At 40.9% G+C, this 24,296-nt stretch overlaps 1 protein-coding gene across 2 annotated transcripts in view; it reads right to left on the minus strand.

Annotated features, from left to right (window-relative positions):
- The window catches only part of CEP135 (centrosomal protein 135), a 435,470-nt gene that overhangs the window by 47,436 nt on the left and 363,738 nt on the right, over nt 1-24,296 (minus strand). For both annotated transcript variants that reach the window (XM_029587343.1, XM_029587336.1), the window contains one exon: nt 833-1,035. In XM_029587343.1, the coding sequence (XP_029443203.1) occupies nt 833-1,035 (203 nt within the window). The remainder of the gene's footprint in view (nt 1-832; nt 1,036-24,296) is intronic.

Consider the following 24,296-nt stretch of genomic DNA (forward strand, 5'->3'; position numbering starts at 1 on the left):
TTGGTTCTAATTTCCTTCCACCCCTGCCACTTGATGTAGAGAGCAGTGCTGGAGCTGCATCAATGTGAAGTATCAAGCCTAATTGGTTAGGGATAGTAACCGTCGCAATAAGCAAGCTACTCCCACGCGTATTTGTTTTTCCAGCCTGTGCAATTTAGTCCTTGTTGGTTGTCTGAATATAATTCCTTTTCTTCATTCCCCCCTGCCATTGAAGCAGAGAGCTGCTTGGTTATGCATTGAAAGTGAAACATTCAGTTTTAAAGTAGACTTTTTCCCTCACTTGGTTGTGGTCTAGTATAATGGTTCCTAAATCTGTCCATGAGGACACCCAGCCAGTCAGTTTTTCAGGATATTCATTGTGGATCTCCTGAAAACCAAATTGGCTGGGGGTCCCCCAGGACAGGTTTAGGAACCACTGGCCTAGTACCTTATAAACAGTTTTTAAAAAAAAAGTGAAAACTGGAAGCATCAAGAGACCCAAGCACCAGACCTTGTGCATTTTTGGACGATCTCCTTCAATCTTCATGCCTTACTCTCTCCTTTTCCCTACAAACACAAACCTTTTATTTACCCTTAGGATTAGTAGATGAGCACCTTGTGCAAAAGGCTTACGGTTATAAGGCTGACCTATATCTGCAATATTCAAATTAACTATCCTTTCATAGATTCAGAAACAATACCGTTATAGCAGATGGAATAATAAAAGGGTTAAAACTATTGGGAATATGCAAGACATAAAGTTAGCTTTAAAGGTCCAAAATTGTTAAGGCAAAAATACAAATAAAATGAAAGTCACACAAAGCTTTTTGAGCTCTCCTTTTCTGAAACTCACAATTTGCTCTCTGAAAGCGTTAGTTTGTCTTTTAGAAGTTGAATTTCTGATTCCTTCTCATGGAAAGTTAAATGACTCTGAAATTCTTTCTCCCGGTTAGTAGCCAACAGAGTTTCAAGGTTTTTAATGGTAAGGCGTTCACTAGCCAATTGCTTCTTCAACAGTTCTGCTTCTGACTTTACATCACCGAGTTCAGCCACAATCTGCAGAACAAATATAAACTGCTTTAAGTATAATTAAAGTTAAGAAAAATTGGACAAAAAAATTCAAATAAAAAGAAATAGAATCAAGAAACGGGCAAGATTTTGTTTTGACCATTCTAGCTAATACGGCAACTTTAATCTCTCTCTATATAATTTGCTACATGTATGTGTTGTTCAATCTGTCATTCATGCTAGAACAATATTCACATTGCCTTTTTGTGACATTTGACGAATGATTTTGTTTATAGGTGAATTTTAAAAGCCCAGCACACGCCAAAGCCGGGAGATGCGCAAGTATGTCGGGCCAGTGCGTGCTGTGCAAATTTTAAAAGGCACCCATGTACGCGCGTATCTCCCAATACGTGCACAAGTGAGAAAGCCCAAAAAAGGAGCAGGGCGTGAGTGTGGTCTGGGTGGGACAATGGCATTCCGGGACTTTTACATGAAATTTGCATGTAAGTATTTACACGACTGGCATATGCTGGGGTCCCCTGCCGTGTAACTTTATTACTGCTATGGATGGCATGTAAGTAAAATGAAAAAAAAAACCAAAACAAAAGGGAGGCTAATAACCGGGGGGGGGGGGGGGGGGGGGGGGGGGGTTGGAAGTTCTATCCCTTAACTGGGTGAACTGGGAAAACTAGTAATGGCATCAGCATGTGAACCTTATAAAATTCCCCCTCTTATGCAGTAGAGGCAGCATTTGCACACACATGTGCATGTCCACTTAAAACTCTGCGCACATGTACATGCTTTTGGTCTTTTTATACCATGTACGCATATATGTTATAAAATGGCCATGTCCTTTGGCGCGAGCTGGCCTACGCATGTATAGGTGCGCCCGTGCAGCTGCTTAAAAGTTACAGGCTTAGGATGGGCTTTCAGCAGTTCACCAAAAATTGTCTTAAGATGAAATTCAGTAAAAATGATTTTCACATGGGTACAGTGCTATTTTCTGTGCATTTTACTTGGGTAAAAATGTGTTTACGTAAAATGGCGTTCAATTATGATCCAGCTTCTGTGTGCAAACCACCAATTGTAAGGAGTGTTCCTGGAATCAGGGAGAGGTTGTGCAAACCATTCTATGCATGTATGTGACTTTTCCTGTCATTTCTGACAGGCTTTTACACTAGTATATTACAAAAGCTTACATCTTTCACAAAAGATAGACAAACCATGGCATAAGCATCCAATGTACCACTCACTGCCAATTCTAACTGCACTGAAAAAAGAGACAGCTCTCAATATAAAAAAAAGTCCTAACAACTGCATCACACCAACTTGGTAGTTTTGTATTATTTATTTATTTTTTATTTATTAACTTTTATTTTTATTAGAGCTTCCCAAACCTTTCCTGGGGACCTAAGCTCTAGTCAGGTTTTCAGGATATCTACAATGAATATACATAAGACAACGGCAGGCACTGGAGACCTAGTACATGCAAATTTATCTCAAGTACAGTCATTGTGAATATCTTGAAAATGCGACTGGCTATCAGTTTCAGGATAGGTTTGGGAAGCCTCGTTTTAACTGTTTGATATTTCATGGCACCAGGGCTAGAAAAGTTCTCATAATTGTTCTGATATGTCGTCAGGACAAACTACTTGCCTGGTACAAAGAAAGGTGTTTAAAATTATCTTCAAGGGAGCTCAAAATAGAAATTTAAGTATATTCGACAAATCAGAATGCAACTATACATTACCTATTGAACAGGGGCGGATTGTGGGAAAGTAGCGGCCTGGGGGATTTTTCTCCATACTGGCCCATGGGTACCCAATTACACATACAATATAATTTACATATATATTCACCAGTGGTGGATTGCAGGAAAATATAGGCCTGGGGGATTTTTTCAAAACCAGCCCGTGGGGTAACTGATGCACTCATGCACTCAGGTACAAAAACTTAGATTGTAAGCCCTGTGGGGACAGAGAAATACCTACAGTACCTGAATGTAAACCGGTGTGATATCTCAATTGAGATCGAATGTCGGTATATAAAAAATAAATAAATAAATGTACTTTCCCTGCAGCACGTGTCAACAGCTCCCAAAAGCACGCCATGTTAATTCTGGAACCTGATGGAATTGAGCTAAAATATCTCCAAAATAAACGTCTTTTGAGGTAGAAATATTACTTACAACATGTATATTATACTTGTATGGAGTGCTGAAAAACCCTACAAAAAAGTAAAAAAGATCCTTGGAATTGGTATTAGGTCTATTGTAATGTGTGTTGGATATGGGCTTTGCCCTCAGAAAGCCACAAGTAAACTCGATTACAATTTCAATATAATAAATCTTCATATCAAAACTGCAATAACTGCCAGCACTCAAACACTAACAACCCTACTTATGAAAAGGCAAGACTGTGATCATTACACCAGACCCTAATAAGCCAATACACCCACTATTAGGAAAACAGAAAAAGCCAAGCTGCTACAGATCCCTACACAGAACCTCCACACTAGCAGAATACGTCAACTCAGTCACAGATGCAAAATACAAACAGACCCTCACAAACATGCAGAAGTAACCATAAAGTATTATTACAAGCATTCAGACCAAAATTGAACTATTAACCGCAACAGGCAAGACTATTATGCAGTGCAACAACGGAAAACCAGAAATATTACAATACCTGAAAAAACATCAAAATCAGTAAATATAAATGATCAATAGAAGTAAAACCATACTAATAAAAAGAATATTTCAAAACAGCTGACAAATAGAACATCTAATAATTGAAATAAATTTTCCAGACCAATAAAGTATTTCAAACACTATGCAATACTTAAAACTTTAAAAGGATAAAAAAATCCCTGGTTGTTCATACCTGGAATCTTTTGATTTCCAGATCCCCTGAGATTGTTGTGGATTAGCAGGGGAGAGGTGAGGGGTTGTTTCTCCCAATCTCTCACATATAAACACACACGCTCAATCGTAGAACATGCTCTCACACACAGCAACACACACACATATACAATCTCATAGATACACACACACAGACATGAACTCACAGATACATACAGACATGCTGTCTCAGACATGCAGTCATACACAGTCATGCATGCTCACACACATGTACAAACTCTCACAGACAGATATGCTCTTTCACCCACACAAAACCTCACAGAGAGATACATACACACACATGCTCTCACTTATTCACTGCCTCCCCCCTCCCCAGTAGAAGTACAGCAACAGCCTCCTCTTTCAGACCCCATGGCAGAGGACCTCTTTATTTTTCTTGAGGCCGTGGGGGCTGAGGCTGCTCTGTTTTCTGCAGGGGGGGGGGGGGAGGTGACGCTGTTGATTGTCCTCTGGCCCTTGATCCCTCTTCCTGCAACAGCCCGGGGAATGCAATTGCGTGGAGATGGAGGCTGAGGCAGGAGAGCTGTTACTGCTACTTCTCGGACGCCTCGCGAACTTGGAGCCAATGCTGCCTCTTCCTGCAACAGCTGGCGCTTTTCTTTTTCCTGCATGCAGGGCCGGTGTGCTTTTCTTTTTCCTGCATGCAGGGCCAGTGCGCCACCAGTCTGGGGGCGGTGATCGTATGATTCCTCCTTCTTCCCGCCCACGCGGACCCACCACTTCCTATTCCGGGCCGTGCGGTCAGGAAGGAGGAGTCATACGATCGCCGTCCCCAGACTGGTGGCATACCGGCCCTGCATGCCGATCTCCCTTCACGCTGTGGCAGGATGGGCTTTGCCGCAGCTCACAGGTCCTCTTTAGGCACAGCAGAACAAGCTGTGACGCAGCCCACAAGCCTCACTTCAAGCACGGCTTCATCTTGTGTGCCGCGACTTTGTAGATATATTTTCGGGCCGTAGCAGCCCTTGTTTTTTTTTGGTGGGAATCCTTGTTTAAAAAAAAAACAAACAAACAAAAAACCCCACGTGATGGGAGTGACCGGCCCACCGGGGGAAGCCCGATCCCCCGATAGGCCAATCCACCCCTGCTATTGAATGTTGGAAAGCATATGGACAGTTATGTAGAGATCCCTTGGGTCTCCACTAGATGGCCCTAGATCGCTGCCCTTGAATTTAGTCAGGAGGGAGAGCCAATCAAGTTAAGGGGGGGGGGGGGGGGAGGCGCTAGGAAATAGGCAAGTGTGGCAGTGTGGATTTTGTTTTTGAGAGAGCAGAATGTGTGTGTTGGTGTGTTCTCCCAATGTTAGGTCCCCAGCCTAGACTAGGAAGGGGAAAGAAGGGAGCTGTATACCTCTTTGCCCCAAGCAAGAATAGGTTGTAGTAATTAAGGTGAAGAAATAGTATTTCCTGTTTTTTCCATCCAGAGGGAAGGAAGATTTGGGTTTTTTTCCCACCAGAGCTGGAAGTTAAAAACCGTTTCCAGCAAAAGGCCTTTCTTCCAGGAAAGTCTGCCTGTAGCTTTGAAGAGAAATCCAAGGGAAAGCCATCTGGAGGCCTCCAAAGGAGTTTCTATCCCAGAGACACAAGATATTGAGTTCATTTGGACCTCAGGCATTGTGGGGAAGGGACATCCACAGCTAGGACACCCCATCCAACCTGGAGCAATTGTCTTTCCATCCTATGGATAATAATCAAAGTTTCATGCCCCTGCCCTGAAAGAAACATCCACAGAGGTAGAGGCACTAAAAACCTGTAATCCCTTATGGTTAAAAGACCTGGATGTATCTGGACACTATATTATTTGTTCATATTAATTCTTTTTAAATTAGTCACAGTAAAATTTAATTTGAACATCCATTCACAGTGAGTCCAGCCTGGTTTATCAAGAGTCAGATGCATATAGACAGGTGGTTCCAGCCCTGCCCTGAGCCTTAAAGGTTTACTTCCCCCCAACAGAAAGAACCCACCCCTTGGGTCATGAAGAGGGGGAAGTGACTGTTGATTCAATCCTGATGTATAATTCTTTTATGGCCCTTTGGGATCCAGCAACCCCAAGAAAGGGTTACAGTCATATTGTTAGAAACTAAGGGGATAATGTTCAAACTGTGCAGGTAAGTTACCCACTGGCCTTCAAGCTCTTTTTCACAGGGAAATGCCCTGTTTAACTTTGCTGAGCACACTGTTTTGCATTGGCCTCTAGGTGTGGTTTCCCTTCCCTTCTCCAACCTAGTCCTGCCCATTTTAAATTCTCCTCCCCCTGACAAATATGGGGAAGCAATTTCTGAACCACATTTTTACATGAGTAAACACGTTTACCTGCATAAAATATTTTGAATATTGCCCCCTAAAGGTTCATCAAGATTTCTAACCTAAGGGCCTGATTTAAAACACATTTACCCACTTAAAAGTGGATTTTACATGTGTAAATAGATTTTACCCATGTAAGTGGGCTTTTGAAAATTGCTAGAATATATGCCATTGAGTTGTCTATAGGATATACATGTGTAAGTGCACTTTACACATGTAAATGGCTTTTTAAAATTGTTACAATAGTATGTTACATTTACATGTACCCCTATTACTTGAAAGCATTAATATGATACAATGATATCTTTTTCTACATTCAATAATTCATTAATTCATTGATGAAAACAAGCTTAATAAAATATTACAAAGTTTAATATAAAAAATACAATGAAATTAGACTCAATACATATAATGTTATATGGCACAAATCCCTGAAAATTGACTCATCTAAAAATCATTCACACATACATTCATACTCAAACACTGCTACACAATACACTACAAGAATTATGTGTATGTTCATTGAATTATGTGTATGTTCATTGAACATACAAGAAAAAAGCTCAAAATGGAACTCCTATTAAAGGAGACAAGATAATTGTATCACTTCATTAAATGTGATGTTTCAATAGAGAATAATGTGATTAAACATCAACAAATAAACAATAAACAAATCATAAAGATACTTTTAACCACTGAAACCTGTTTTACAATGTTGCCACTTAATGCAGCTGAAATTATGTCCCACACCTCAATATTTCAAGTTGATGGATTACTGCCCACTGTTGCAAACTGGTGTAGCATCCCAACTCCTTTCGAAATTCACCTGTAAAATGTTCTATGTACTAAGCATTTTCCCCCACAGACAAAATGAGAAAAACCTTTTAGTAAATCTGGTCCTAGTTAGCCGGCTAGATCACTTTGAAAATCTATATCTTTATGCATATTTTAACCAAAATGGTGAGATGGACAGTGAAATGCTAAGAGAAATTAGGGAAGCTAACCAAATTGGTAGTGCAGTAATAATGGGAGACTTCAATTACCCCAATATAGACTGGGTAAATGCATCATCGGGTCACGCTAGAGAGATAACGTTCCTGGATGGAATAAATGATAGCTTTATGGAGCAATTGGTTCAGGAACCGACGAGAGAGGGAGCAATTTTAGATCTAATTCTCAGTGGAGCACAGGACTTGGTGAGAGAGGTAACGGTGGTGGGGCCGCTTGACAATAGTGATCATAATATGATCAAATTTGATTTAATGACTGGAAAAGGAACAGTGTGCAAATCCAAGGCTCTCGTGCTAAACTTTCAAAAGGGAAACTTTGATAAAATGAGAAAAATTGTTAGAAAAAAACTGAAAGGAGCAGCTACAAAAGTAAAAAATGTCCAAGAGGCGTGGTCACTGTTAAAAAATACCATTCTAGAAGCACAGTCCGATGTATTCCACACATTAAGAAAGGTGGAAAGAAGGCAAAACGATTACCGGCATGGTTAAAAGGGGAGGTGAAAGAAGCAATTTTAGCCAAAAGATCTTCATTCAAAAATTGGAAGAAGGATCCAACAGAAGAAAATAGGATAAAGCATAAACATTGGCAAGTTAAATGTAAGACATTGATAAGACAGGCTAAGAGAGAATTTGAAAAAAAGTTGGCTGTAGAGGCAAAAACTCACAGTAAAAACTTTTTTTAAATATATCCGAAGCAGAAAGCCTGTGAGGGAGTCAGTTGGACCGTTAGATGATCGAGGGGTTAAAGGGGCACTTAGAGAAGATAAGGCCATCGCAGAAAGATTAAATGATTTCTTTGCTTCGGTGTTTACTGAAGAGGATGTTGGGGAGGTACCCGTAATGGAGAAGGTTTTCATGGGTAATGATTCAGATGGTCTGAATCAAATCACGGTGAACCTAGAAGATGTGGTAGGCCTGATTGACAAACTGAAGAGTAGTAAATCACCTGGACCGGATGGTATACACCCCAGAGTTCTGAAGGAACTAAAAAATGAAATTTCAGACCTATTAGTAAAAATTTGTAACTTATCATTAAAATCATCCATTGTACCTGAAGACTGGAGGATAGCAAATGTAACCCCAATATTTAAAAAGGGCTCCAGGGGCGATCCGGGAAACTACAGACCGGTTAGCCTGACTTCAGTGCCAGGAAAAATAGTGGAAAGTGTTCTAAACATCAAAATCACAGAACATATGGAAAGACATGGTTTAATGGAACAAAGTCAGCATGGCTTTACCCAGGGCAAGTCTTGCCTCACAAATCTGCTTCACTTTTTTGAAGGAGTTAATAAACATGTGGATAAAGCTGAACCGGTAGATGTAGTATACTTGGATTTTCAGAAGGCGTTTGACAAAGTTCCTCATGAGAGGCTTCTAGGAAAAGTAAAAAGTCATGGGATAGGTGGCGATGTCCTTTCATGGATTGCAAACTGGCTAAAAGACAGGAAACAGAGAGTAGGATTAAATGGGCAATTTTCTCAGTGGAAGGGAGTGGACAGTGGAGTGCCTCAGGGATCTGTATTGGGACCCTTACTGTTCAATATATTTTAAATGATCTGGAAAGAAATACGACGAGTGAGATAATCAAATTTGCAGATGACACAAAATTGTTCAGAGTAGTTAAATCACGAGCAGATTGTGATAAATTGCAGGAAGACCTTGTGAGACTGGAAAATTGGGCATCCAAATGGCAGATGAAATTTAATGTGGATAAGTGCAAGGTGATGCATATAGGGAAAAATAACCCATGCTATAATTACACAATGTTGGGTTCCATATTAGGTGCTACAACCCAAGAAAGAGATCTAGGTGTCATAGTGGATAACACATTGAAATCGTCGGTGCAGTGTGCTGCGGCAGTCAAAAAAGCAAACAGAATGTTGGGAATTATTAGAAAAGGAATGATGAATAAAACGGAAAATGTCATAATGCCTCTGTATCGCTCCATGGTGAGACCGCACCTTGAATACTGTGTACAATTCTGGTCGCCGCATCTCAAAAAAGATATAATTGCGATGGAAAAGGTACAGAGAAGGGCTACCAAAATGATAAAGGGAATGGAACAACTCCCCTATGAGGAAAGACTAAAGAGGTTAGGACTTTTCAGCTTGGAGAAGAGACGACTGAGGGGGGATATGATAGAGGTGTTTAAAATCATGAGAGATCTAGAACGGGTAGATGTGAATCGGTTATTTACTCTTTCGGATAGTAGAAAGACTAGGGGGCACCATGAAGTTAGCATGGGGCACATTTAAAACTAATCGGAGAAAGTTCTTTTTTACTCAACGCACAATTAAACTCTGGAATTTGTTGCCAGAGAATGTGGTTCGTGCAGTTAGTATAGCTGTGTTTAAAAAAGGATTGGATAAGTTCTTGGAGGAGAAGTCCATTACCTGCTATTAAGTTCACTTAGAGAATAGCCACTGCCATTAGCAATGGTTACATGGAATAGACTTAGTTTTTGGGTACTTGCCAGGTTCTTATGGCCTGGATTGGCCACTGTTGGAAACAGGATGCTGGGCTTGATGGACCCTTGGTCTGACCCAGTATGGCATTTTCTTATGTTCTTATGTAAAAGTAAGAGCAAGTTTGCTTACTGTAAACGGTGTTTTCCGTAGATAGCAGATGAATTAGCCATGCTGTATGGGGCGGTCCTCCGTGCCAATAGGTGGCGGAGCTCTCAAAGTTGAAAACTTGTCTTTGGTAGTGAGGTGCACCTGCTTGTGTGATGTCATGCTGCCTCAAGTCTCCTCAGTCCGTATCAAAGCAAGACAAGTTGTAAAGGTAACAAACTGTCCGGGGAGGCAGGAGGGTCAGCATGGCTAATTCATCTGCTATCTACGGAAAACACCATTTACGGTAAGCAAACTTGCTCTTTTCACATAGATAAGCAGCATGAATTAGTCATGCTGTATGGGAGTCCCCAGCTGAAATATTGAGCGCATGTAGCACATAGCAAAGGAAAATTTGCGCTCAAGATCTAGACCAGTGGTTCTCAACTGGTGTGTCGCGACACACCAGTGTGTCGCCACATTTCCCAGTCCCCTGCTGACCTGGCTGCTCCCCGGTCTTCTTCCACCCGGGCTTAAAATGCTGTCAGCCCGGGCAGAACACGGCAGAACTGCTGGAGTCAGCGGCTCAGTCATGCTCTCTTCTTCCCGCCCCCCCCCCCCGCGGCCCGGAAGAGGACGTGGTGAGCAGCGGGTGCGTGCCCGGGAAGAAGAGACCATGCTAGTGTGGTCAGCGTCGGCCTGAAGAACAAAAGAGGTGCAGCCGGAGGAATGAGCAGCGCGGCTCGGAGAAAAAATGAAGAATGTCAACCCCCGCGGCTGATGGGACTCCTTGCTCCACGAGGGCTGAAAATGAAGTAGATTAGGGTTGGGAGGACGCTGCTGCTGCTAGTTCCGGGGAGGGAGGGAGAGAGAGTGAATGAGCAAGCATGTATGTTTGAAATCCTGTGTGTGTATGTGTGTGAGTGAGATAGCATGTATGTGAATGATTGAGAGCCTGTATATGTGAAAGAGTATGTCTGTGATTGAGAGCCTGCCTGAGAGAGAGAGAGCATGAATGCAAGTTTACGATTGGGAACCTGTATGTGTAAGTTTGTGATTGAAAACCTGTTTGTGTGAAAGAGTGTGTGTATGATTGAGATCCTTTGTGTGTGAGAGAAATCATGTGTATGCATGATTAAGAGCCTGTGTGTAAATGAGAGAAAGAGAGAGCATGTGTGTCTGTGTGTGATTGAGAGCTGGTTTAGGTGAGGGAGCATGTGAGTATGTGATTGAGAGCCTGTGTGTAAATGAGAGAAAGAGAGAGAGCATGTTTGTAAGCATGTGAATGAGTCTGTGTGTGAGAGAAAAAGACAGCATGTATGTGTGTGATTGAAAGCCTGTGTGTGTAAGCATGAAAAATAGACAGCATGTGTGTAAATGTGTAATTAAGAGCCTATAAGTGAGAGAAAAAGCATGTGTATATGTGAGTGACAGAGCATGTGTGTATAGGTGTGTAATTGAGAGCCAGTGTGAGAGAGAGTGCTGGTATGTGACAGAGAGAGGAGAAAATTCCAAGCAAACCACCCCTCCCTCCTGCTAATTCAAAACAATCTCAGGAGACCTGGATATCAAACCTTCCTAGGTATGCAGAGGAAAAACATTTTTGTATCCTTATTTTTCATTACTGGGTCTATGTGTCTGCTATTTTGAAATATTTAATTGGTACCTAGAAATTTTTTATATGAGTTTTAAATTATTGGATATTCCACTCATCAGCTGTTTCGAAATAATCTGTTCTTTTTGTTAGTATGGTTTTACTGCTACTGATTTTATATTTCTTGATTTGTTTTATAAGGATGGGTGATGTTTCTTTTTTCCTTTATTACACTGCATACAGAGACTCTGGCTTGTTGCAGTTTCCAATTCAGTTTTTGTTTGCATGCTTCTAGTTATGTGTTTTGGTCTCTTTATTCTTTGTTAGGTGAGGGTCAGCACATGTGATTTAGGTGAGGTTTTCTGCTGGTGTGTAGTTTCTGTGTAGGGCTCTTATAGCAACCTGACTTGGCCCGTTTTCCTAATAGATGTATTGGTGCTGTTTTGGTGTGGGATGTTTACTATTTATGCAATTTCTGTTCAGACAGAATACGTATCTTTTCCTTGTCAATTTAAACAATAAAAATTACCGGACCTTTACTTTTTATTTCTGTCGTGAATTGTAATGAGCAGTGTGTCACACATGTGAGCGTGGCCTGTCAGGTGTGTCACAATGGGAAAAAGGTTGAGAACCACTGGTCTAGACCATAGGCGGACAGTTTTATGATGGTGTGGTTTTATTAGTGGTGTAGATTTGGAAACACTGAGATCGCGTTTGTGCCGTGTGTGTTATCCGTAGTCTGCTTGAGGGCAGTGACGGGGGGGTTATTAGCTATATCGAGGATCCCGAATGTGTGTTGCAAGCATCAGGGAAGGTCAGTCATGGAGAATGTACGTGAAGACGTACAGTATGGATATGGCCTATAAAATAGGTGGTAATTTGGACTTCGAATGCTGTTGACAGTAGTCAGAGATCCAAGTGAAGAGAGTATCATGGAAGATGTAGGTTATTTGGGTTGAGGGAGACTTAGATCTCTTGGCTCTGCAGTTAAAGGACTTTAACTTTGTGAAGAACGAATGTTTGGGTACAAAATATTGCATGGAAGCTAAGACTGCCATGATAGGTTCAAGATTTGGGAAACCTCAGGCGGTGGATTGGTTGACATAGAAAACGAACAGGCAGCTGTGAGTGATAGGCGGGATGCGGAGCAGCGCAATCCTGTCCAGGTGAAAAAAATTGATGGGGTGGTCAGCCCAAGAAGGGTTGCAGTGCATAATGTGCCCAGTAGAGGTGGAAGGCAATCGAAAGGTTGCCTTCAGTCGAGGGACATGGGAAAGAAGTGTGAAGGGGTATCTGTAGTGGAGCATGAATGTGCACAACCACTGTGTATAAGCCATAGAATTATGGTCCGGCAGACAATAATCGGAGACGTAAGATTCCCGACATGAAGTTGGAGGTGAGTGGGTAGAGAGCAGACATCGATTGAGAGATATCCGATCCGAAGCTGATTAGATGCTTTGGCAAAGAGGCGGAAGAGGACTGAAGACGTTCTGGTGTACTGGCTCTGATAGTGGAAAACGCACAAAGATGCAGTGTGTTGTTTATACCTCCCCCTTTGTTTTTTTTTTTGGTAGTTTATCGATGAGAGCAGAAGAATTGCAAGTTCAGAGTAGGATCAGAAGTGTGAAATTTCGATGGGTAAAGCAGAATAGTACCACCTCTTGGGCAAGTAGGCTTTAGAGCAGGGGTCGGGAACCCATGGCTCGCGAGCCAGATATGGCTCTTTTGAGGGCAGCATCTGGCTCGCAGACACGTGTCGCCATACTTCGCGGTTCCCCGCTGACCCAGCTGCTCCCCGGTCCTCCGCCGCCCGGGCTTAAAATGCTGTCAGCCCGGGCGGAACGCGGCAGGACAGCTGGAGTCAGCGGCACCGGCGTGCTCTCTTCTCCTCCCCCACCCCGCGGCCCGGAAGAGGAAGTGGAGAGCATCGGGTGCCTGCGCGGGAAGAAGAGACCACACTAGCGTGGTCTCTTCTTCCGCGCAGGCACCCGATGCTCACCACTTCCTCTTCCGGGCCGCGGGGGGGAGGAGAAGAGAGCACGCCGACTGGAGTCATCCGGGTGCCTGCGCGGGAGTCATCGGGTGTCAGCCGGGTGCCAGCGCTGGAGTCATCGGGTGCCTGCGCGGGTCTTCCCGCGCAGGCACCCGATGCTCTCCACTTCCTCTTCCGGGCCGCGGGAAGAAGAGAGCACGCCGGTGCTCTCTTCTTCCCGCGGCCCGGAAGAGGAAGTGGAGAGCATCGGGTGCCTGCGCGGGAAGAAGACTGCAGCGCGGCTCGGAGGAAAATGAAAATCTTCAACCGCGGCCGATGGGACTCCGCCTTCGCCTCCGCGAGGGCTGAAAATGAAGGAGGTTAGCGTTGGGAGGTGGCTGCTGCTGCCGCGAGTTCCCGGGGGGGGGGAGAGAGAGAGTGAATGAGCGAGCAAGCATGTGTGTTTGAGATCCTGTGTGTGTGAGTGAGAGATTGCATGTATGTGAATGATTGAGAGCCTGTATATGTGAAAGAGAGTATGTCTGTGATTGAGATCCTGCCTGTGAGAGAGAGAGCATGAATGTAAGTTTACCATTGGGAACCTGTATGTGTAAGTTTGTAATTGAAAACCTGTTTGTTTGAAAGAGTATGTGTGTATGATTGAGATCCTTTGTGTGTGAGAGATCATGTGTATGTATGATTAAGAGCCTGTGTGTATAAGTAAGAGAGAGATCATGTGTGTCTGTGTCTGATTGACAGCTGGTTTAGGTGATGGAGCATGTGAGTATGTGATTGAGAGCCTGTGTTTAAATGAGAGAGAGAGACCATGTGTGTCTGTGTGTGATTGAGAGCTGATTTAGGTGAGGGAGCATGTGAGTATGTGATTGAGAGCCTGTGTGTAAATGAGAGAAAGAGAGGACATGTTTGTAAGCATGTGAATGAGAGTCTGTGTGTGAGAGAAAAAGACAGCATGTATTTATGTGATTGAAAGCCTGTGTGTGTGTAAGCGTGAAAAGATAGACAGCATGTGTGTAAATGTGTAATTAAGAGCCTATATAAGTGAGAGAGAAAAAACATTTGTATATGTGAGTGACTGAGAGCATGTGTGTATAGGTGTGTCATTGAGAGCCAGTGTGAGAGAGAGCGCTGGTATGTGACTGAGAGAGGAGAAAGTTCCAAGCAAACCACCCCACCTCCTGCTAATTCAGAACAATCTCAGGACACCTGGATATCAAACGTTCCCAGGTATGCAGAGCAAAAAAATTTTTTTTGTATCCTTATTATTTTTCATTACTGGATCTTTGTGTCTGCTATTTTGAAATATTTTGTTGGTATCTGGAAATGTTTTATATGAGTTTTTAATTATTGGATATTCCACTCATCAGCTGTTTCGAAATATGTTCTTTTTGTTAGTACAGTTTTACTGCTGATGATTTTATATTTCTTGATTTGTTTTATAAGGATGTGTGATGTTTCTTTTTTCCTTTGTTACACTGCATACAGAGACTCTGGCTTGTTGCAGTTTCCAATTCAGTTTTTGTCTGCATGCTTCTTGTTATGCGTTTTGGTCTCTTTATTCTATGTTAGGTGAGGGACAGCACGTGATTCAGGTGAGGTTTTCTGCTGGCGTGTAGTTTCTGTGTAGGACTCTATAGCAGCCTGACTTGGTCCGTTTTCCTAATAGGAGATGTATTGGTGTCTTAAGGCCTGGTGTAATATTTTCAGAGACTTATTGTACTTTAAAAGTGTGATCTTACATAAAATGCACACATTTACTTGTATTTAGTTTTAAACATATTGTATGGCTCTCATGGAATTACATTTTAAAATATGTGGCGTTTATGGCTCTCTCAGCCAAAAAGGTTCCTGACCCCTGCTTTAGAGATTTTCCAAGGGATTGGTGGACCATAGGGAGGATTATCATGACTGTGTGGGATAATGTAAATTTAGGTATGAGGCATCGGTCATGTAGTTTTGAATAGGTCCGGGAGGCCGGCAATGGAAGTAGACTTTTTCTGTGTGGGAGGACTGCGACGTGTGAGAAAAACGGGCAGCTTCAGTGAATAGATTGAGTAGATTGTGATACTCGGATGAGAAGATGTCGAGATGGGAAAGGGCTTTATGGATCTTTCCATGTCTTGTTTTCTTAACTTCAGGTATAAAAAGGGGGCACAGGGAGATTAATCTGTGTCCCTTATGCTTAAGGATTCCTGTTGAAATTCTGTAAGGAATGCCAGACTCTGCTGTACTTCCGTGATGAAGCAGAAATTTGGATTGTTTGGGCAAAGCATAAGGATAAGTGTATGAAGGGTTCTTTAGAATGTCTGAAGAGCAGGTCGGCCCAAAAGCTTCAGTCTGATGATGTGTCTCGTCCACAGTAAGTGGGCGTAGTCTGCGAAACTGAAAGTGGGTGAAACAGGAAATTGCTGATCCCGGTGGGGGTGTATCATGTGGGATGTAATTATCCTGTAGGTAACGCCGATGTAGTTTATCATTTCTATGAGTTTCTGCTGCTTCTGGGTGAAGTGAGATACCAGCAGTGGGGAGATTTTTATTTTATTTTATTTATTTAAAAGTTTTATATACCGCACAATGGGGTAGGGATCTATTCATCTAGGTGGTTTACAAATTAAAACATACATAAAATGACACCATACACAAATTACATACAGTAATTAAAATAAATTACAATAAAATACTTAATATACATTAACAGAAATATGGCATTGTGTAAAGGTCTTAGTGTAGGTTAAATGCGCATGTAAAAAGATGAGTTTTTAGTAATTTCTTAAATTCTCTACGGTTAGACATTAGTCGGATACGGTCTGGAAGAGAGTTCCACAATATTGGTCCAGTTACAGAAAATGCACGTTTTCGTGTTAAAGATAAACTAACTGATCTTATTGAGGGAATTTCTAGAATGCATTTATCAAGAGAGTGGAGTTGTCTGGATGGCCTGTAAATTCTTAATAGGGAACATAACCAGATGGAATTCGTATTATATATTAGGTTATGTATTGTGGACAATATTTTGTAAATTATGCGAAATGATATTGGGAGCCAATGTAGGTATTGTAATGTAGGTGTGAATTGTTCTCTATGGGATACATTACACGACATACGAGCAGTTGCGTTTTATACCAATTGTAATGGTTGTATCGATGATTGAGGTAAACCAAGGTATAATGAATTGCAGTAGTCCAATGAGGATATAATTAATGCTTGAGTAATTAGACAAAAGTCATTTGGTAGAAGTAATGGTTTGAGTTTTTTTAACATGTAAATTTTGAAAAAGGATTTTTTTACAATTTCAGATATGTTATCAGTCATTGCAAGTCTGGAGTCAATGATTACTCCCAAGTTTTTTGCATGAAATTTTATTGTGATGTGAAGAAAGCCTTTCCGGACCCTTTCTGATTCTCTTCCATCAAACTTAGCCAGACTGATCATCATCCATTAAACTGATCCAGACATTACCAACCACTGCAACGTTCTACTTCTTATGTTAAACTTCTATCATCTTCTTCTTCTACTCCCAGTTAGAATCATCCCTGTTTTATTGTAACTTCTTCTTCTGTGCACTTGTTATAATTTGTAATGTATACTCCCATGTTATAGTTATGTACGTTATAATGTATTGCTCACCCCTTGTTTTATGTAAACCGACATGATACGAACCTCCGTGAATGCCGGTATAGAAAAAACACAAATAAATAAATAAATAAATAGATTTGATTCTTGAATGTGAAAGTTGATGGTGGCTGGGGAATTGAGTCTGGTACAGTTGAGAGGTAAATTAGCTCTGTTTTGTTTGTATTTAATTTCAACCTGTTGTGAGATAGCCATGTTTTTATTGTAGAGAGATATAGTTGCAATAGGAAAAAGGTTTTGGTCCAAGAGTCAGTATAAGGGAAACTTAAGACTTGGCTTTTCAAACAAGCTTTCCCCTAGAGCCAAGAACACGAAGAAAAGTCTTTTCAAGCCCACAACGAGTTATTCAGATCTATTTTTTTTTCTTCCTTTGTTAATCAGAAATTTACACATGCTGACTTCAATGTAAAAACTTGTTTCTTAGTTTTTGTTCAATGTAAAACTTCTTTTATTCTGTTCTATGTAAACCGCTATTTGTAGCGATAGTTACTGTTCTTTGTGAACCGGGGTGATATGTATATTATACAGGAACCTCCGGTATATACATTATTTTAAATAAAATAAATAAATAAGGAACTGTAAACTGTATATCATCTGCATATATTTTGAAATTTAGATCTAGACCAGCAAGAAGACTGCATAAAGGCAAGAGCTGAAAGTGCAGAGCCTTGTGGTACACCTGTCGTAGTGGAGTACCAATCAGAATGATAATTACCCATCGTGATTCTTTGTTGTCGATTTGTTATGAATGAGGAAAACCACTGTAATGCTAAACCTGTAATGCCAATCTGAAATAAGTTGGAAAGTAATATATCATGATTTAGCGTATCAAACGCTGCGGAGATGTCAAGTAATACTAATATGTAGTTGGTATTGGAATCAAAGCCTCTGATGGTAGTGTCTAATGATGAGATAAGTAGGGATTCTGTACTATGACCTTTTCTAAAACCACGTTGGTTATTGTGTAAAATGTTATTTTCTTCAACGTATTCAGATATTTGGTGTAGTACTACAGATTCTATGATTTTTGCAATGGACGGTAGTGAGGCAATCTGTCGATAATTAGTTAAGTCTGAGGAATCATGATTTTTCTTTTTCGGGATAGTTAGAATGGATGATGTTTTAGTGAATCTGGGAAATTGCCTTGTGATAAGGAGGCGTTTACTAAATTTGTGATAGCAGGAGCTACATGGTCTTTCATATCTCTGAGTAGGAAACCAGAACATGGGTTAAAAGGACTATTTGATGGTTTTGATTTTGATAATGTTAATAATAGTTTTGTCATTAATTGAAGAAAATTCAGAAAATGTACAGTCCATTTGAGGTAAGATGTTTTTCGGAATGGGTAGTGAGTCAAATTCTGTTGAGATATCTTCTGGTTTTTTTCTAAAGAATGAGGCAATTTTATTGCAGAAATCATTGGATGTAATAGAAGATGTGTTTTGTATTGTAGTCAGATCTTTTACAATTGAGAATAATATTCTAGGGTTGCCATATGCACTCTTTATTTTTGCGGTATAGAAAGCTTTTTTGGTATTTATTATTTCCTTCTTGTATTTTTGCAGGTATGTATAATATTCTTGTTTACGTACTGGAAGAGGGTTTTTTCTCCATCTTCGTTCTAAATTGCGAAGTTTTCATTTAGATATTTTTAATGAATCATTATACCATGTGGCAGTTTTTTTTGTATTAGTTTTCTGAGGTTTTAGTGGTGCTATTTGATCTAGTATTTCTGTTATGGATTTATTCCAAAAAGCTAACATTTCTGTCACATCAGAATGTGGGTTCTGATTAATTATTGGTATCAGTGCATCAAGGAAAGTTTCAGTATTTATCTTCTTTCAACGTAATATTGTGGAGTTGAGTTGAGGATAATTGGTATTATTATTCAGAATTTTAATTTTTCCTGTTGCTTTTATTAGATAATGATCGGACCATGGTACAGGAGTAACATCTGAAGTGAAATCAATAACGGATTGATTATAGTAAATTTGATCTAGGGTATTTCCTAATCTATGAGTGGGATGATTCAAAAGGGAAGTAAAGTTTAAACCGTTTAACGCATCTGTTAAATTTGTTTGGGCAGAGTTTTGTAGGGTCTTATTAAAATGTAAATTGAAGTCTCCAGCAATTATTGTGTTTGATAAATCACAAGGTAATGTAACTATTGTTTCTAAAAGTAATGATTGAGTATAAAGTATTCCAGGGGGGCTGTAAATTAAGCAAATATTCACGGAATTAGTAGTGACTAGTAGAATTTCTATTCTTGATTCCTCTATTGTGATAACTTTTTTACTTGGAGATAGAGAGGATCTAATTATTGCTAATAGACCTCCACCTCTACAGTCTGCAGGGGGTTGAGATAAAGGGATGTATCCATCAGGACATAAGTTATTTAAAGTAACAGTATCGTGTTCGTATAACCATGTTTCAGTAAGTAGAATTATATCTGCAGAAGAGGTGGTTATTAGGTCATAAATTATAGGTGTTTTTTTCCTAATGGATTGAATAATGATTAAAAGAATTGTTAAAGTTGTAAACATAATCGCACAATGAAAATTAATTCCATTGGGTACAGTGTGAAGAACACATGTGGTCTCACACGAGGCGCGAGGAAGAATGAAGATGTCTTGAGGTCGAAAATGGAGAGGACCTGTCGTGTTGAGGTCCTTGGTAGAGTCTGGATTCAGGTTGAAGGAGGATTTCAACCTGAATGATGGGAAGAAAACTACCATGAAAATGTAAATGTGTGCATGTTGCAGATGGGATTCTGGATATGCAAATAATGTGAATAGAGCTAGAAAAAGAAGGTTAATCGCAGAGATGGATCAGTTGACTGCCTCAGGTAGGTAGTCTGGCAGGCAGGAGAACCTTCTGATTCCATGTCATCGAAAGGGAAATACTATTGTATAAACTTTGGTGACACGGATTCACTGTTCAACCGGGATGCTCTGTGAGAACCCATATTCAGGTGTGACTGAGGCTTCTGTTAATGTGGTGGAAGTAGCCCAAGTGCGGTGAGAATGAAAATGGAAGACAGAGAGTCTAAGTATGATGCCAGGAGTAAAGTTCGGGTTGACCTGTGTTCCTGAAGAGAAAAAAAGTGGAGGAGATAGCTCTCCACTAATGGTAGTGGGAAATAGGGAGTTTTAGAAACCACGATGGCTCTTGGAAACTGGCATGAGTTTTTGAATGACACCGCTTCCTTTACAATTGTGAAGGTTGAAGTCGATAACCTGTGGGTCAGGAAATGCAACATGATCAGTAGGATGATATACATATAAAATCGCCCATCAACCAGGTGGATAACCAGTCATGGAAAGAGACACGATCTTTAGTTTCTAAGACTAAAGGTGAAAGAAGAGGATCCTTGAATATAATGGTCTACTGCGTTTGTCAACTGGCAAGTGGATTATTTAAATAGAAAACTCGATGGTGTCCACCAGAGTGTTAGCCATAAAAATGTCCGGAGATAAGGATGGTTCGGCATTCAATATAACACTGCTTTCCTTTAGAGAAAGTACAGGAACTATGATTATGTTTTTGGCTGTGGAGTTCACTGAAAACAGCCCATCTTCAGAGAAAAAACAAAGAAGGTGTCGTGACGTATTTAAATATTTTGGGAGAGAAAATTTAGAGATAGGAGTCTTGTAGGGAAGACTACATCTCATAAAAAACATTACGTTCTCCAGGACGTATATAGGTGGGTGTATTGAAAGCCTTTCTATTAAAGGACTAAGAACCTCCATGTTCTGCTGTCCGGGGACTGGAAGAAGGTCAAAATTTGTTTTTTTAAGGGCTATACGAGAGGAAGCCCGTCGTCCGAAGGAGGGGGACACCCCCTGTCTTGTTTTTTTGCTTTTGTTTTTTTTTTAATTGGGCCACGACTGGTGCGAATTTGTGAGATGGGTTCGCCGAAGGAGAGACTTGGCACAACGCAGTGCAGTAGGATATTAGAAGCACGCCTTGTTAAATCGGCATTTTGAATAGGAGTTCTCGAAGAAGATTCCTGCACATGCAGATGGATGAGGAAGTCTGTGACTGCAGAAAAACTGCTAAGTCGTATGTGTGGAGTTTAGGACCCGTCAGGTGTTTGCTTAAAGTAATTGACACCTTTCAGTGTTGCATGATTCCTGAAGGTTATGCATGCCCTCATACTAGGGTCCTTTATTTTATTTATTGATTTTTTTTAAAGAAAGATAGCCAAGCCCAGAGCCATGATCCCCAGCGGTACAGATGCAACGTGCACGATATAGCTATTTTGGTAGTGAGGCAGTTGCATGTAGGCTGACCTGCAGACGTTGTACAAACACGTGTCTGTGTTTCCCAGTTGATCGGGTAATCAGCAGATGTGGCAGTGTGGCGGCGTTCACGTGAGTGTGTTGCATTATTCGTTCAGAGAAGTATGTGTCTCTGCGAGCGCATCCGAAAGCCTCAAATGTGCTCGTGATTCGACTCACCGACGGAGGTCGCCTCATATGCTTCGGTGGTGGACGTACCTGAGCACGCCTCTGGCTTCAGTACGCAAGTGTTTGATTTGAAGCTGTGGTGCTCCTGGTATGCATCAGTGGTTCGGGAAGGGGCACAATTTTTAGAGCTTCCATTCCCCTATTAACTTATTGTGATTGGTTCTTTTTTTTTTTGTGTGTGTTCATGCCTATTTTGGGCTTCCGCATTTGTTAGGCACGTGCTCGTTGTTGCAAGGCTCCCTGACAGCTTTTTGGTGAGCTGGCATGTGCGATGGTGTCTCAATGGCGCCAGGATTACATAACAGCGGTTTTGCGCTCCGGCGTCTATGTCCCGGCGTCCACGGCGATGACCCCGGTATGTCCGGTGCCCCTGATGTGTCGGCGCATCCAGTGCCTGTGTATATATCGTGGCACCCCCGGTGCCCGCGTCGATGAGTCCGGCGTCTGTGTATATGTTGCAGCGTGCCCGGATCTTGAGTAGATAGCTCGCATGTCCGCAGCTCACGCCCATACTTTGTGGCGGCAAACATATCAATGTCTCGGTGCGCTGGTGCCTCGGAGTGCCAGCGCACGCATCGATGCTTCAGTGCATCAGGGCTCGCATCATTCCTTGGACGCGTCCCCACGCGCGTGGATTTCTCTGTGCGCTGGAGCTGAAGATCAATTGGCGCGCTCATGCGCGCATCGATGGGTCTTCCCGCTGGCGCACGTTTCAATGGGTCTTCCTGCCGGCGCGAGCGTGGAAGCCTTGGCACGCTGGCATGAGCGTCGATGACATGGTGCGCTGATGCATGCGGTAATGATTCATTGCGCTGGCAGATGGGGTCAGTACTTAAAATTTTTGGTGAGTAAAACTGACCAAGACCTTAGCGCCTCTCTCCCGGGCTCTACTCTGTGCCGGCCCAAGAAAAAAACCAGGAGGTCCCACGAGGAAATTAAGTTAAAAGCTTCGAATCAGCTGGGAGGGGGTGACCCGAGACATTTACATTGGTCTCATGAGGGCAGGTCGTCCGAGGCAAATAAATTTTTTTTTTTAAATGTCCTTTCTTCTTCTTCGTTTTCCTTTCTTTGAAGTTTTATTTATATAGCTTTGAAGTAAATTGTCAGGAGAAGAAGAGATCTCCGTGCACTCTGTTGCGCGGAAAAAATTTGAGAGACTTGAGGCAGCGCAGCATCACACAAGCAGGTGCACCTCACTACTAAAGACAAGTTTTCAACTTTGAGAGCTCCACCACCTATTGGCACGGAGGACAGTCCCATACAGCATGGCTAATTCATGCTGCTTATCTACATGAAAATGAGCTTGCTTGCCTTCTATTTTATACCCTATGTTAAGAAACCAAAAGGAAGGAGTTGTGTAAGGAACTTTAATAGGTTGAACAAACTTATTACAAGCTCATACAATCCCCCCCCCCCCCCAGAAGAAACCAGGAAGTTACACAGGACTGTGTAACAGAAGGTTAGATAAATAAAATGTTGTGGGGGGAGGATAAAAAATGGATCTGATAAACATAAGAGAGATCAAATTCTGCTTAAGTTTACCAGATGAAATACAATGTTTTTTAAATAAAGTTATCTTTCCTAATGTTTTACACTTACTGTTACAAGATGCTATAATAAAATCCAGTGGAAGGAATAGGAAAGGCCCATGGGATTGAGCAATGCATATATATTTTTTACCAGAACAGACTGATATTATGGCATTTAAAATTGTGCTTTAAAAATAAATCAAGAAACTGATAGCTTTTTAATATGTGTACTGTATGTTGAACTGTTTTGACTTTAGTGTAAGGGAAATCTTTTGCTATGGACCAGAACCTACTTTTATAATAAAGGTGTATAATTTTAATAAATATTAAGGCTCTCCAAAATCTGAAGAAAATAACTGTCAGAATTTTGCTTTAATTTTGCTAGTTTTGATAAAACTGTAGTAATAAACACTTAAACTAACCCGGAACATAATAAGGAAGTTTATTGTACCTGAATACTAATACTACTGTAAGGCACCTGGAGAATTACTTGGAAAGAGTGGGCTAAAAATACCAAATATCAATCACAGAGGTCAAGATGTATAGTTGCTGCTTTACAGGTCAAAAACAAGAGTAAGAGTACAATAAAAATTGATTCTTCTTTCTAAAAATTATATGAAACATCTGAGAAACACATTCTCCTAATATGAAACCACTGAAACAAAAATGGTAACAAAGACATCTGCACCTGTTTTACATAAATGATGAGAGCATTCTAGTAATAAAGCAACATTATTTGATCACTAAGCCACTTCGATTATTGGCTGAAATAATATTGAATTGTAACAGATTTATTATATTTATTGTAACAAAGCATCAAAATCCTTTCTATGCTTAGTTGTCATTTGGCCATCTATTCAGTAACAAGTGTACAAGTCAGTCAAGATGGACAGATTTTTGCCACAGTGATTACAAGTAACAATTAAATTAACATGAAGTTCATTCTAGAATGGATAAAAATCTATTTATATCTTTACATATTAAAATCAAAGTATTTAAAATTTGAGAAATTTTAAAACAGGTATACTATACACTTCATCTTGATCAGTAATTGACATACTGTGAAGGAAACTGTTTATATAACCTACATAATGTATATGTCATGTTTAAATGCTTCAACAAATATCTGAGGTCTGTTTTTATGTGAATTTCTTTAAGCAAATGTCAATTAAAAAGTTTTAAAATGTGTTTTTCCCCCCTATGTTGGCAGCTTGATACTGAGCATTTCTGGGAGGTCATTGATGCCTCTTGTCTGAGGTATTTTCCCCCTATTAATTGCATTATCATAATATATCTAAGACTTAAA

Source organism: Rhinatrema bivittatum, chromosome 1 (genome assembly GCF_901001135.1).
Source record: "Rhinatrema bivittatum chromosome 1, aRhiBiv1.1, whole genome shotgun sequence".
NCBI classification, from domain to species: domain Eukaryota; kingdom Metazoa; phylum Chordata; class Amphibia; order Gymnophiona; family Rhinatrematidae; genus Rhinatrema; species Rhinatrema bivittatum.